The 16,014-nt window shown below is 39.1% G+C and overlaps 1 protein-coding gene across 1 annotated transcript; it reads left to right on the plus strand.

Annotated features, from left to right (window-relative positions):
- The first annotated feature begins 12,189 nt into the window (after positions 1 to 12,189).
- On the plus strand, positions 12,190 to 15,889 carry kcnk15 (potassium channel, subfamily K, member 15). Its single transcript, XM_061258236.1, has 2 exons — positions 12,190 to 12,479; positions 12,951 to 15,889. Exons 1-2 carry the CDS (start codon positions 12,197 to 12,199, stop codon positions 13,874 to 13,876), a joined length of 1,209 nt encoding a protein of 402 aa, XP_061114220.1. The 5' UTR covers positions 12,190 to 12,196; the 3' UTR covers positions 13,877 to 15,889.
- Positions 15,890 to 16,014: the final 125 nt, after the last annotated feature.

Below are 16,014 nucleotides of genomic sequence, written 5' to 3' on the forward strand. Positions count from 1 at the left end.
GTGGGCTGCAAAAACTGGATGGCCATCTTACAATGTGCTAATAGTGCCTGAAAGAGCCTGCAAACTCTCTAGGCGGTGCTCTCCGAAAGCAAGGAAATGACACACCAGTGTTGTCTATCTTCTTAATAATGTACCTAACATTTTGCTTTAGTAAGCCAATTGTTTGTCTCTGATTTATTTTCTTATTTATCAACCATATATAATGTCTTCCTTGACATTCATTGGCACAATTCTGGTCCTCATGATGACAAACGCCAATAACTGACTCAAAAAGCGTACAAAATCCTAGAAAAACTCTCTTCTACACAAAGAAAGCAATTGAATACAGCTCAGAAGGCAACTGTCCAATTACATTTGGTTGCCTAAAATGGGGCAGGGCTATGGGCCTACGCAAGCTGCGAATGGGACTGCCTAAGAACTGCATTTTGCAGAAGAGACAGATCTTATAGGTACAATTAGTAATTGCGTACTTCTAATGTTCAAGAGAGGAATTACCGCAACAAACGCCTTCAAACCACAACACTGTTTATCCCTCCCCCTTCTCTGTGAATGCGGTGACATTGACGTTAAAAGCAGCAAATCATTGCATTTAGTCTACTCCTATTTTTTTACTAGCAGCAACACTTGATTTTTCTTTTTTTTTTCACTTCAGTTACTGTCACTACGGTTGAGCATGTTATTTCAGTCACTTCCCACTGCTTTGCATGAGATATTGCTTAATTTATTTTGTAAATATTTTCTGTGACAAACACCCAGCCTTAATTATTGCTTGGCTGCGATCATTAATTCATATTTACTATTAATAATCTGTTTGATTTCTTGCTCTGGGGTTGAAATAGTGTGATTCTTGTTGCAAAGATTATTTCAGTGCATCTTCAAAGCCTCGATCTGTGTTTCTGTATTGCGCCTCATTTTAGACCTCCTTGTTAATTGCATGAACTTTAATAAATTCAACGGAATACATAATCAGCCACATTTATTATATCTGCGCTCTTCATTTGCGCGATCCACCCTTAAATGGATATGCATTAAGGACAGAAGTGCAGCTTGCGATGACTTGCCTAGATCACACGCAGACTGCGGTTTCAGTCCCGTGCGGCAGTTTAATGTGTACGACGCATGTTTCCTGGGCAGAATGCATCGTGCGCCTGAAAATCAATGCAAAAGACTTTGTACATCTGGCCCTATATATAAAAAGGGATGTATAGTAATTACTACAATATGGACATCATACGTTATGGATGTAAATACCATGAGATTCAAGGTGAGATTGAAGGTCTTTTTTGTGGTGGCGTGCTGATGGAATCTGCACAATTTGGCTGCCATTTTTCTCAATCTAGTAATCAAGTGCAAATATACAGATTTTTTTTTTTTTCGACTGTCCACACTGCGATTCCAGAGCTGCTGAATCTCCAGATTGTTCATAATCATTTGCTAATCTCTAAATTAAAAAGTGCCATTATCCCCACCATTGCATCTGTCTGCATTGCTGGAAGGCGTCTGATATTCAGGCTTTAGTCCAGACGTGATAACGAGAGGCTGTTTGTGTTGCTCTTGTCAGCCTCACTTCCTGTGAAGCAGCAGGCCTTCCTCTTGTGCAGGCTAAGGCAAACCGTATTGTCATGACAGCAAGTCTGATGTGGTGAGGGGAGGGGGCTGACAGGATGTGATCTGATGACCATTTTCAGCATCGTTCCATCTTCAAATAAGCACTGAGGTGAGATGGGTAATCTGCAAAAACTCAGGCTAAAAGGAACGGAAATATCTGCAGAGGAGGAGGGAGCAGCTGCATTCAAATTGATTTGGGCACTTAAACTGAATGGCCTCAGTCTGTATGTCATCTGTTCTGTTCTTCCCTTCTGTGTGGTGGGATTAATGTTTGGAATATGACTGCCCAGAGTACCTTCCAAGGAACGTGAGCACGATATCCTTGACTCTGTACGAGTGCTCGCAGATCTATTTTATCTAGTGCTTGATCAACATTTACAGTACATAAAATAGATGTGCATTCCATCCATAAATACTTGGTCTCCTTGGCAACCAGCAGACTCTGGCTAGGGTAATGTCAGCATTATTTTCTGAAGGGAATAGTAAAACAAAAGAAATCAGCTGAAGCATACCACCCTTGTCTACTGTTCATTGTTCACTTTGCAACATGTTATTTACTCTTGCAAGTGTCCATAGGGTAATTGGCCTATACAGCATGCGATGAGATGGTTTTCTGCTATTTGGGAAATCAAGAATGTAATTGTTTTCCTGTTACCAAGTGATCATATGGCCTATTGCTTACAACAATACTGACAATATAATATATATATCTAGAACTAAAACTAGGCATTTGTGATGCAGCATAAGTAAAAGTACATTTTGCCATACTGGGTGCATGATTACCTTGCATTACGAATTTCCTAGGCATAGTGCCAATTCTGTTTTTAATACTGCGCTTTGTTGCTATGGAATAAATAGGGTGCACAGTGAAAGAACACTGTGGATAATGTCAAATAAGGTGGTGTCTGCTGGACGTTTGTGGCTCCACGACAGCTGGAACTTCCTCTCCTTCTGCTCTTTTACAGGCTGCATGTGCAGTAAATATAATTTCACCAAAATAATCATGCTTTTCTTTTATTAGTAGTCTAATGATGAAAATTTTCTTTTTCTTTTTCCTCTCTCCAATGTTGAACACCCCCACATATTCTACTGACAAGCATGTGCTCTCCTCCTGACCATTTCAGCATGTCCAGCTCGTACAGACGTGTCAGAGGAAGACGCTTCATGTGCAACTTGATTGGCAAGGTCAATGGTGTATATTGTGGCCCTAAAATCCTACAGTATTAGTGTCTTCCTGGAGGGGCTAAGGGGGAGCTAGGTCAATACATGGAGGTGCTGATAATTAATCTTTTTATTGTGAAATTATGCAAAAATGCTTGGGAGAACTGGTGCTATGCTGCTTGCGGACCCCACCACCACTGCTGACTGCTGATGCTAGAGCCAATTGTGTGTTGCCCTGTGCAGCTGCTGGGTATCAAACTAAACCATGGGGCCCATCCGCACAATAGAGCAGTGCCTTTTGCTGATTCACCAACCAACAGCCCCTCGTACAACAACATTTTAATGTTATCTTTGTGATAATGACACATTTTGCCAAATAAACATCATGTAACACCATGTGATGCAGGCCATTTTTAGGATCTGCCATATGAATACGAGTTTAAAAAATATGATCAGCAGCATGCCCGTAAATGCTTGGAGAATATAATATATATATATATATATATATATATAAATAGCTTACAATTATAATGTTATAATTATAATGAACCAACACATGCTTGGTGACAGTGTGCCATAAAGGGTTAGGTGTACCCCATGCAGGGTTCTTATCTGGAGTCCCACAGCACAGAGGCAAGTCGAATGTGAAGTAAATCAGAGTAGACGCTTGGAGAAGGATGATGTAATGCTGGACCCTGGGGGCCCAGGAACAGATCAATCTCACAGTGTACCTATCACCGGCACAAAGTCACAGTCTGGATTCTCTGCCTGGTTAAAACTATGAATAAAATATTTTTGAAACACACAAAGGTAGACATTATGGTTTGTTTACCAAATCATCCCAAATTCTTATTGGGTGAGGCTCAGAATGCTTTGTTTAACCCTCAGGTACTTAAGCAAATTTTTGCAGATTTTCCCTCCTCTTTGTTTTTAACCTAAGTCTGCCTTTGCCTTCACCATCAAGCAATGTTTTGTTCATGTAGCTAAGACTGGTCTGAAAAAAATAGCCATGAAGTGGCCTTGTATGTGTGTGAACCACAATAAAACATGAGTGAAATTATTGTATTTTTCTGTATTAAAAAGTCTTGAAGATAGTGTGATTCCTATTCCTGTGCATGATGTTGGAGGGGTGACACCTAGTCTAAGTGTGTTTCCGCACAATTTAATCCTATCAATTTAAAAACCTAATCATCTGCTCTGCCTAGTGTGTATTTTCGCCTTCATGTGGTGTTCCCCAGACGAATGGCTAGCATCCTTGTCGTCTATGCCTAAAAAGGCCCTAATTTCTGCGTCCAAACAGTGGTTTGCTCCTCTTTGTCTTCAAAAGAAGCTACATGTCTGTGGACATAAAAGAGAGGGCAGTTAAAGACCGTGCTAATCGAAAGCAGTGCACAATTACCCTCCAGCAGGGACACAGAGGGCTCTGATTAACACAAGCATGGTGACCCCTGTGCTGCTCACATGATTCACAGCTATTTATAGACACATACACACCCCTCCCCATTGTCACTGATGGCCAGGATGTTTAGTTTTAAACCTTTTTTATTTGTTGTCTCTGCATGATTCTCAGAATACAATCTCTTATTTCTCTGAAATCTCTTATTTCAGTGATTTGCTGGAAGTGATATTTGGAATACATGTAACTCTTATTGGGAGTGATTGGAATGATGTTTGCCGCTTAGTAATCATACGGGTCACATGGATATTTAAAGCAATATGACTGCAGTTCAAGTGGGGCTCCCATTGTGAAGCCATGGCAATCATTTTGATGATTTCTTGGAATGAGAACATTTGAGAGCTGTCAAACTTTTCATGATAACTATAGTTGCCACATTCCTGCAAAATTGTCGCATATAAAATTACTTTTTTTGTGTAATTACCAAAGGCATCAATTTACTTTGAACTGCATTTTCAATCAATGGCATCATGTGAAAATGAACAGAGCTAAAGTGTGGGGATTAAGTTGGAGAGGGAGGCAGATGAGCCATATTAAATTAAAGGGAAGGGAGTGGGGGCCACTCCACTGCTCGGCATGAATATAGATGGGCAGATTTTTGTGCCAGGGAGAGCCAGGGGACTGGTATTGGCTCCTGTTCCTGCTCTAGCCTTCTTCTCTGTGCTAAAAACAGGGATATTAGCTTTAGGCAGTATCTTGCCCTACCACTGTTTATTCCCCCAGCCATTTATGGTGCCCGAAACGCCCCCCACCCGATTGCCTGGGTCCATTCACAGTTCACAAGTGTGGTGTGCAGCTCCGCTCTCCATCGCAACACAGTAATTATGAGAGGTGACTCAGTGGAGACATCTGCAGAAGCAGCTTGCTTTTTGAGTGCCTGCTCTCAAGATGTTCTTTTTTCCTCCCTTTTTTACATTTTTCTAACGCACTTAAGTCAGATTCCGAGCAGGCTTGCTTTTGTGAGCTCGTATGTGGTCGTGAAATTTGCATCTCTGTGTAGAGCTGATGGATCATCTTGAGCACCTGTTGATACTGATGCATTTGTCTGTTTTCATTCTCATTCCTCTCTCTTATCTTTGCAATGTAATGTGTGTAAATGTACTGCTTTCTCAAAAAAGCACATTTATGACTTCAAGATAGGTTCAGAAAGAGTAGTATGCAATATGAAGCTAATGCTACAATATTTGTGACATGGCAATTTTACCTGGTGAAGCAGCACCTTGATTGGTAATGTCTGCAGCACACATTAATTTGAGGAGCTCACCTCTTTCACTGGTAGTATAGGAATTTTAAACTGCATTTTTCTAATTTCAAAAGAATGCCACGGTGTTGTTGGTTTTCTGGACATAATAACACTTTACAATAAGGTTACATGAATTGGCAGGAACTAATGTAGTTGTTAACTATCTATCTACTGAAACGTTAAGCTGTTCAGTTTTTGTACATCATGAATACATGCTAAGAACTACATTAGTTCATGCCAATTCATATTGGAATGAGAACGAGATAATGTATCTGTTAATGCTTAACTAATTGTACATTTATGCTATGGTTTGCTAACGTATGAATATTTATGTAATTAATACATTACGAGTTAAGAAATGCATTAACTAATGAAAAGTTAATTGCATACTTAATGCATGCATTTATAAATCATTCATTCATGTTAACAACTACATTAGTTAATGTGACCTTATTGTAAAGTGTTACCAAAATAATATTTTCCATTATATATTCTCTACTCTACTCATGCAGCAGATGGGGTTTACCAGTTGCACAAGGGATTTAGGATGGGAAAATATTATCTCCTGGAGCAAGGCTCTTCATCTTAAGATAACCCATACAGTCAGGCAGCATACTTTAGGCATCAACAGCCAGGAGCTCTGATAAATGTTGCTCAGTTTCTGAGTGTGGGTTATGTTCATTACTTATGTTGCACGGCAAGTGAAGCTTGTGAGGAAAGAACTCGGAAAGCTATTGACTTATTACTTACTGTACATCTGCTAGTCTGTCCCAGAAACTTTTGCAATGTTTCCCTCAACTTGATCATTCAGACTTGCAACAGCAAGTCTGCCCTTAGCACCTTCCTCCTATATTCTCCTTGACCCTGCTACGGTAAGTCAGCGTGTGTATGTTTAGCGAAAGTTCAGTAGCCTTGCCCCTTTTACCAACAAACTGAGCCCCTCTGCCCCTGTCACTCTGTCCATCTAAATCCGGCCACTGGCCTTCTATCCTTTTAACCATGCCCCTATAACTGCAGGAAGCCATGGCCCCTCTGTTTCTGTCAAACGATGCGAAACCGTGAAACATTGAAAGGTGCTTATCCTTTGCTTAGATTTTTCATTCCTTTCCCTCTATACTGCAGGAGCTGAGCATTTCATATTATGAATGTGCCCACGCGATTAATCCTTTTCTGGAAGTGTCTTTTTTTGGCTGTCGGCAGTGCTGATTAACACAATGGCTGAAATGAATATGCAGCTGTTGTACATATGGTATTTGAATCAGGCAAAAATATAACTGATACTATCAATTGGACTTGCACTAAAATAATTTGAGAGCTAACACCGTTATTTTAAATATTCTGAACTATGAATTTGTTTACATTGTCAAAATTATGCATCTGAATGCTACATTTTGCTTATTTTTGTCTTGCACAAATATCACAGCACATGTTCTGCATACGTTACAGTGCAAGATCCAATCCACTCATCAATTTCAGAGACAAAACAATTCTAGTTATTAATTTTAATTCTATTGTTGTACCTTATTTGCAGAACTGTATTCCCAATTTCAAATGGTAATAATGCAGGCTCACCACTCAATGAGCTGAAGCTGATGTGTTATCAAGAACGGAAAAAGATTAAATTTGGTCTGTCTACAGTGTATGTTTATCGTATACCTCACAGGAACATCAACTTGTGCAATGGGTGAAATAAAGGCTTAATCCTGCAAAGCCTTGGCTGACTCACCTCAGGGCTGACTCACCTACTCAGGCATGCTATACAGTGTAGCTGTGTGCATACTGTTTGTGGTGCATTATGATTTGTATCTCAAGTGTAGGGCATGAACTCTTATCTCAAATTACTCTAGCCTGAATATTATGTCAATTTGCAAGTCGATTGTGATTCTGCTTATTTAGATTGGTGGTTTCCATGCTTAGCGAAACATGTTGAGTGCATCTCTATTAGTGAAAAGCAGCTTTGTCTTTTTGTCTGAGTGGTAGGAAGAATTTTGTGCCTAAAGTTCAGTTCTATTTAAATAAGCTCCAAAAATAGTTTGTGACATCATATTTTTGATGGGGCATTTTGCAGGCAGTCACATTAATTTATGATGAAAAAATACAAATTCTTGCTGTGTTACTGTTGCTATGCTACTCCCCTGCTTCTAAAAAAAGACAAATTGATGAAAGCCTGTTATTTGTGCAGGTTCCTCTTATCAGCTGAGATATAATTGATTTAGTCTGTCCTGGATGATTCCCGGAAGGCACTTAAGTGCTCTGTATAAACTATTTAACAAAGAACATAAAAGGCCTTAAAGACAATTATACAAAATGAAAGTATGAAGATAGAAAAGCACACTACAATGGCCCATCAAAGCCCCAGTCACACCAGATGCAGTATTATACAGTAAGTGATTCTTTTTCCATTAGACAGTGATAGATGAAGTCAAATCATCAAATAAAAGCTGTGATCAGAATTTATTCTCTACAAAAGAACTGTACCTTAAGAAATAAATTCTACCAGGACTACATAATGTGAGCTTGATTGATGGAAATTAAATTATTGTTCTAAGATTATCAGCATCCCTGAGCCACCAGACCAAGACTTCCAGGTTTCTATGGTAACTGTGTTCACTTGTAGGGTTTCTTCACACTCTCTTGGACCTCCCTGGACTCACATATGCTGTTCTGCCTATGTGCACATTCATGCTATCATGACAATCCAGGCTGACCCCAAAAGCTGCAAGGACCGCGACAAGCAAGATCGGGTTTAGGGTTATGTGTAAGCAGACAAACAGAAAAAAATAATTCCAACAATCTGTTTTCCTTTCCTAATTAAAATCCAGTTTTTTTTTAAGCACTCTCAGTCATTGGTGTTATAGACAAGTAATATATAATACATCCCCTTCACATATATATTAAAAAAATGAAGGTTGTTCCTCTCTTACATGTGGAAATCTATTTTAGTGTCACATTATGCAAAAGAAAAATAAATTTTAAAAAAGCCAAAAGATTGACACTGTAAATTGATATAAATGTGTGTAATTTTATGGCTTTTATTGACATTTCATGTTTTTTTTCCAGGACAAAACTTTGAAAATCACAGATAAGATAAATATTCAATTTTCAGTATTATATAAGTCTAATAATGCCCTTTGGGTCTACAAATTAGGCCTACGAAAATTAAGCTGTAACAATGACTTGCTCAGTTTTGAATAAATTGTTACTTTTGCTAATTGTTACAGTTTTGGTAATTGTTGCAGGCTCTGAAAATCAGTTCAGGGACCCCTTGTGTATGCTGCTTATTTTTCAAAATGTAAATGTAGCTCCCCAAGAATAATGCAAAATATAATTTTCAGAATTAGAAACCTCTCCAGAAGTGTCTGAGCATGCAGTGAAGACTGAATATTGCATATTCATTTGGGAACTTTCAAGTCAGTCAGTTGAGTTCTCAAGCAAAACATTTAACCAAAATAACATTTCAGAAAAGTCATATTTTTAAAATGGATTAATTAATGGGTGAAGTCAACTTGAGGAGGCAAATTGTGAATGTGTGGCCACCTGAATGTCTTCACCCCTGAGCTTCCAAACAATTCTGCAATGCATATGGAACAACAATTGTGATGAAATTGGTTATGAGAAGTATGAATGTAATTTAACACAATGGCTGTAGTGAAACTACGTAAGGTTATGCACACTACTCAACTTGTTACTGGTGTATATACTGCAAAATGTTTAAGCAGTTAAATTCAGTAATCCAGAGGGAACATATCATAATTATACATCCATGCATATTATGTTTTATGAGGGTAGGATTAGAAGTCAAAAGTTGCTATGAACTGGACATTAAAACTGTGAATTTAACAGTAAAAACTGATTTTATAATGTACTCTCTAAATGCAATTAAAAATATTTTTTCAAACCAAGAACCTGTTCTTCCCTTCTTCCAAACTTATGGAATTGGTAAACATAATTGTGAACTTTTACCTCTGACCAAGTAATAATTTAAATTACAGAAAATGGGTGCAATGAAGTTACACAGGACAAACACATAGAAGTGAATACAAATGGGTCACAGCTATTGTGCTGTACTGCCAACAGATGTTCAAACCTTTTACAAAAGTGTCATGTGAACATTGTATTGTTCACTGAAACAAAGCAACACATGGAGATGAACAATTCAATGATAAAGCATTGCCATGAGCTAATCCGCCATTCTGGTTAAAGTTTTTAATGTACAACATGATTAATGGATTTTAAACATGTTTACATTTGCCTTCATTGATCGATAGACAAACTGGAACAAAAACCAGAATGAACAAGGGCATGTACAGGTAGTGCCCCAGAAGAAGCTTCTTTTGTGGAGAATTTGAGCTTGTCATCAAGAAATTGTTTCATTTTACTGTTGGAAAGTTATGTAAATATAAGCATCAAGTGGAAATGCAAGTGGACAAACGGAAGGCTCCACATTAAGTAGTTTTGCATTGAGTGTCTGATCCGTCAAACCAGATATGGCAACTTCTCATCTCAGTGTGCCCCTGAGGTAATGAGTGGTTGTAGATGAAGTCTGTACAACCTCAAAGTCATTTTTGTCCTGTACAATTACAGGCTGCCAATGACCATAGTGTAATATTTCTGGCAAAATGTCTGCATTTGAAAAATGCATATTTAAATGTAATGTTCATAAATCCATTGAAAGTACAGTCCTTCAATGTCTTCTTTCTCAGAGTGGGGTTGTTAATGACAAATGTATCATCGATCTCCCAATGCAAAGTGTGCTTTGTAAAAGGTCATCCCTGCCAGCCACAACCCATCAGTTAGAATAATACATTATAAGTGTACTGTGGATACCTCTTGCACACACGCTTCAAAAGGCAAGGTAATCAAGGTGGTATGACTGGAAAAAGCCAGCTGTTTCCACAATACTCCCCTTGCCCTCTCTCACTGCGGATTAATTTATAACTTCACGGTACTTATAGGAGATGTAAACCGTACCTCTGAAAAGGCCGTCTCAATAGGCTTGAAATTTCCAAGGGTAAAAATAAACATTACTTGGAGAGAGCAGGTGTCCATTTGTTTCCAAGTGGATTGTACAGGGTGAATTCATATAATCGTGTAATTTAACAGGATTAAAGGGCACAATTGTTCTATGAAAATGGTAAACAGAGGAAAGTAGGTTTAAGAACAATTTGAGAATGGTGATTTTTAATTGTCTCTGAGGAAGAGTTGCATTGATCTTCACCAAATAACGCTGTGTCTTCTGTCACAAAGTTATAATAATTTAATGGACAGAATGCTTAGGTAGGTCATATGAAAAAAGAGGTTTTATTAGATTTGTTTCCAACTGAAATAATAACACCTTCGTTTCTGTTCAGTGAACAAACTCAAGTTCGTTTTTAGGTGCTTTGTGGTGAAACAGATTTTGCAATGTGGGCTTATGCGCTAACCCATTGTACTCTATATAGGCATTGGCCGAATTAAACAGTTAGGCTATCAATCATTTTAAGGCCTAATGATAACCAAACACTCAAAGTCAGATCCATGCATTTCAGACTCAAGTTCATCAGTGCTAAAGAATAGTTATTATTGGGGTCCTAGAACAACCTCTTAAAACCACGGGACAGTTCTGACGCTTAAGGAAATCTAGAATTAGCCACAGTAGGTTACTTGAAGAAGCACAATGATTGTGTGACCACATGACCCCGCTCACTCAATATTGACAAAGTGCTGAAACCCTGCATAAGACAACATCCAGCACCATGATCAGTACCGCGCTTCGGCTACTGCGTATGGTCTCACAATGCAATCCTTTCCTGTTGTTTTGGCTACACAAGTTATGAAATACGATATAACTGAAGTTTAGGCAATATGCTAAGATGTCATTTTCAGAGAGTGTGTATAATCACGGACAGTGCGCTTACTATAACAACACTAATTTAAATATACTGTCGAACTTTGCTTGGATTTCCAGGTGGCATTACTGTCCGTAAATTAAACACTTATTTAAATGAAATACGAATAGATCAACCCAGGTAAGGCTTAAGCTGTCTCTGCCGCTCTCAACCACATCTACATTATGATTCCTCGCGTGAAAGTTAATATAACACAGATCTTCGCCTGCCAATTGTCTGTGATGAGATCCAGCCCTGCAGCCCATATGAGTCATCTGCATTATTTTGTGTCAATTTCTTTAACCAGACCCGTGCTACAGTCGTGGCAACGAACTTACCTCTATGACGAAGACGGCTGGGGAAAGTAACGAGGCGTCAAAAATAGACTGTATGTTTAAATATATATTGTACATAGCTGCTGTATTTGTATTCAGGGAATATTTCTCAAGAATGTATAAATGCAGAAATAGACCATTTTCATTGGAACTTGGGTGGTCTTTGGCAAATATATTATTATATTCTATAACGCTATAGCGCTAAGGCAGAAAGGACTCTAGTTTTGAAAAACACAGTAACCATCATTATTTTCTGAATAGGTGCTGTATAGGCTAAATTAAAGCCTGAGCTGGTCTTTTCCATGATATATCCTGATACATCACTGCACGACACATTGTCCGGCTCAAATAGGTAACGGAAAATTCCGTTCTTCAAATCTTTTCAGTTTAGCTGTTACGTTGTCAATTGCATCCAATACACCAAGTTTTCGCTCATGTAGTCCGATAGGGCGATATTGCGGTGAATTGCGCCACCTGTTTCGTTTCAAGTCCTCATCATTCTCATTCGAGTTCGCCTAGTGCGAAGATGAAGAAGCAGAACGTTCGGACCCTGTCTCTGATACTCTGTATGTTTTCTTACCTCCTTGTGGGAGCTGCAGTATTCGATGCTCTGGAATCTGAAACTGAGAGCTACAGGAAAAGAATATTGGAGCAGAAACGTAACGAGATGAAGAAAAAATACAGGTTCTCCGAGGCTGACGACCGAGAGATTGAGCGCGTGGTTTTGCAAGCGGAGCCCCATCGCGCTGGGAGGCAGTGGAAATTCGCAGGGTCATTTTACTTTGCCATAACCGTCATCACTACAATAGGTAAGTTTTCATTTTATATCTTTGAAATTAATTATACTAAGGATCTTTTATTTTTGAATTATTTCTCAAGAAGTGAATGAATGAATAAAAAAGTACTTAGCTGTCAGTTCATCATTAAGTATTGGCAATATAACAAATACATATTTATAATATTTTTGCACTGCTTATAGCAGAGAATGACATCACACAATTCACAACCAAGGTTTTCACTTTGAATAATGTAATTCAGAATGTAGTGTACAGGCTAAAGTACTGTGTATGTAACAGGGAATAAAATAAAATGTACAGTTGATTCATGTTTGTTCTGTTGAAAAATAGATGCTCATCCATTTCAGTATAATTGGCAAATAGCTGCGGGATATATGGTTATTCTTCGATATATCAAAATCAAACACTGTCCTTAGGCTAACTGTCTTGACTTATTTATCTGCCAGCATTGCACAATATTAATACAATGATCTGGCTTCACAGGTTATGGGCATGCTGCACCTGGTACAGATTCTGGCAAGGTGTTCTGCATGTTCTATGCAGTCCTGGGCATTCCCCTGACACTGGTGATGTTCCAGAGCCTGGGAGAGAGGATGAATACCTTTGTGCGCTACCTGCTGAGGATGGCCAAAGAGTGCCTGGGCATGAGGCGGACCGAGGTCTCCATGGAGAACATGGTGCTGGTCGGCTTCTTGTCCTGCATTGGGACCCTGGGCGTTGGGGCAGCTGCTTTCTCCCACTTTGAAGGCTGGACCTTCTTCCAGGCGTACTACTACTGCTTCATCACCCTCACCACCATCGGCTTCGGGGACTTTGTGGCCCTGCAGAAGAAGGACGACCTGCAGGAGAAGACGCCCTACGTGGCCTTCAGCTTCATGTACATACTGGTGGGGCTGACCGTAATCGGGGCCTTCCTGAACCTGGTGGTGCTCCGCTTCCTCACCATGAACTCTGAGGACGAGCGGCGCGACGCAGAGGAGCGGGCGTCTGTGAAGAGGGTGAAGGAGAGGGACATGGTCGTCCTGAGCATGGGAGACGACGGACACAGCAGGAGCACGCTCTTCCTCCCCATGGAGGAGGGCACCAGCCGCACCAACCTCATCCCCTCCCCGGCCGAGGAGCAGGAGGTCCCGCTGCGGAGGACGCGGCCCTCAAAGCCCCAATCTCGCATCGGCTCCTTCTGCTCCTGCATGTGCTACCAGCTGGGTGCCTGCGACAGCCCCATTCCCTCACACCATGGCCACCTGGGCTGCCACACCAACTCTGTCTACTACAACTCCATCTCCTATAGGATTGAGGGGGCTTTGTCCCGCGCCAGGGGCAAAACAGTCCTGTCCTCCCCAGGAAGCTTGTCCCCTGGACCCTGCAGCTTCAGGGAGTTCCAGCGCACAAGGAGGAAGTCGGTGTAGTCCCTCCACAGCTGCCCCATGAAGATGGGGTGGTCACTTTCTACAAAACAGAGACTAGGTTTGAGCTTTATGAACCAGGAGCATTTTCAGAACTACAATTTATAAAGCAGAAACTAGCTTACTGTACAACAGGTAGTGAAGTGGGCACAATCTTTAAAATATTTTTATAGGGATGATTCTTACTGGCATCAGCATTACAATGTACTACTATTATTATTATTATTATTATTATTATTATTATTATTATTGTTATTAAAGTATTGTTATTTATTTATTACTGGGGATATAATATTGGTCATATAGAAATCTTATATCTGATTTCATAGTATTTATAATTATAATGATCATACTAATTAATTCAGTGAAGTTCATTTAATAATAATAATAATAATAATAATAATAATAATAATAATAATAATAACTACTCTATTATTGTTGTTATGTAGCATACAGACATGAAGCATGGATTATTAGTTGTATAAGGATCATGGGAGAGAAACTGGAGAATGTGCATCTCTAAAATGCACAATAAGTAAGTTCAGTGAGGGAATGCAGAGTTTTAGTTTCATGAGCATATGAGAGTGAAATGTGTGGATAGGAAACCAAATGCCTCCTGCATCCATATTTAGCTGACATCTTTAAGAGGCCGTCGTTATATTTTAATGAAGAGATCTTCTGAGAGAGTCTGCAAATTACAGAAGGTTTTAAATATTTCATATGAAAAGTGTAATTAATAAATTATTTAATTCCATGTTATTTGCTGTAGGCCTTCTATATACTATGTAGCATGTTAATGTGCAGAACTTGCATACTGTAAGTATCTTATTTTAAATGCACAGATGTATCTGCCATGGAGTAGACAAATTATATTTTTATCAAGTGACTCACCCATAGTCCTGTGTCTCTTGCAGCTAAGAGTGTCTGCATGCTTTTTATAGGGCTACAGGGTTCTAAAAGCAGTACATGCAAGTACAGTATCTTGTACAGGCTGATCTTGCTTGAACATACAACCAATGATGGTCCTTTCTCAGAATTCCAAATGTTGCATTCCAGTTGAATATTATCAACTTGTTTCATACACTTTGTCCACTGCTCTTTTCAGAAATTATCATAATTAGGATATGTACATGGGGAAAATACTGAACAGATATTGTTTAATTGTGTGCACATAATATGAGTATTGCATAGTAACTATTCTTTAGCAGTGACTGGCTGCTAAATAATCAGTCTCACATTGGTAAGGAAAGGTTGTTTGATCCAGGCACCTGGATCCCTGGGTAATGGTCACTTCAGATCATTTTGGGAGAAAAAAAAGTCTTATGAAGTGGGAGGGGGGAGGCCACTCTAACTCTTCTGTTGCTATAGTGAGGAATCAGACGGTGTTGCAAACTCTGTCTTGCATAAGCTGAGAGAATCAGTGATGGATAAAATGGATTTAATAGTGCCTTTTGAATTCAAGGGTAAGCTTCCAGTTTTACTTTATTAATGTGTTTGCGCTTGTATTGCGCCACATCTGATGTCATGCGTGAGCTTGTTATAAAGGCTCTTTTTAGTTTTTGGTACATAAAACTACAATCGGCCTTCTGTTTGCTCAGTCTACATTGGACTTTTCTTGCACTTAATTTATAAATGTACAGATTATCTCATTGGTTATGAGTTATGGTATCATGTAACAATAATTGTCAATTGTTTATTGCAATTGCAAAAATCCCTGCTTGCTGAAGAATTCCTGCATGTTTAGAGGAAATATTGTTTTGTATCCACTTTGTTGTTTACTGGAATGAAATTTGTCTCCTCGATTTCACACTATACTTACTATAAGCATCTCTTTTTAAAACAATATTTGATACCGTTTCCTTAGTATTCAAAATGTTTGCAATTTGTCATGCTGAGCTATGTTTGAATGGGACCTTTTGTCCTCAGGTTTCCCTCTTTGTTATACTTGTGATAACATGAATGCAACTCTATATCAGATTGTAAATATCTTACCCAAATAAATGATTCTGTACGCCAGACTGCATTTCCGATTAATTGAATAGCTGAGGGTTACATGACCAGACTGGATACAATGCAGTACAAATTCTTGTTTGCTCACTGGAGTCATCCAACACACATCCTACTTTCAGTTCATTTTCATT

This window comes from Conger conger, chromosome 10 (genome assembly GCF_963514075.1).
Source record: "Conger conger chromosome 10, fConCon1.1, whole genome shotgun sequence".
Taxonomy (NCBI): domain Eukaryota; kingdom Metazoa; phylum Chordata; class Actinopteri; order Anguilliformes; family Congridae; genus Conger; species Conger conger.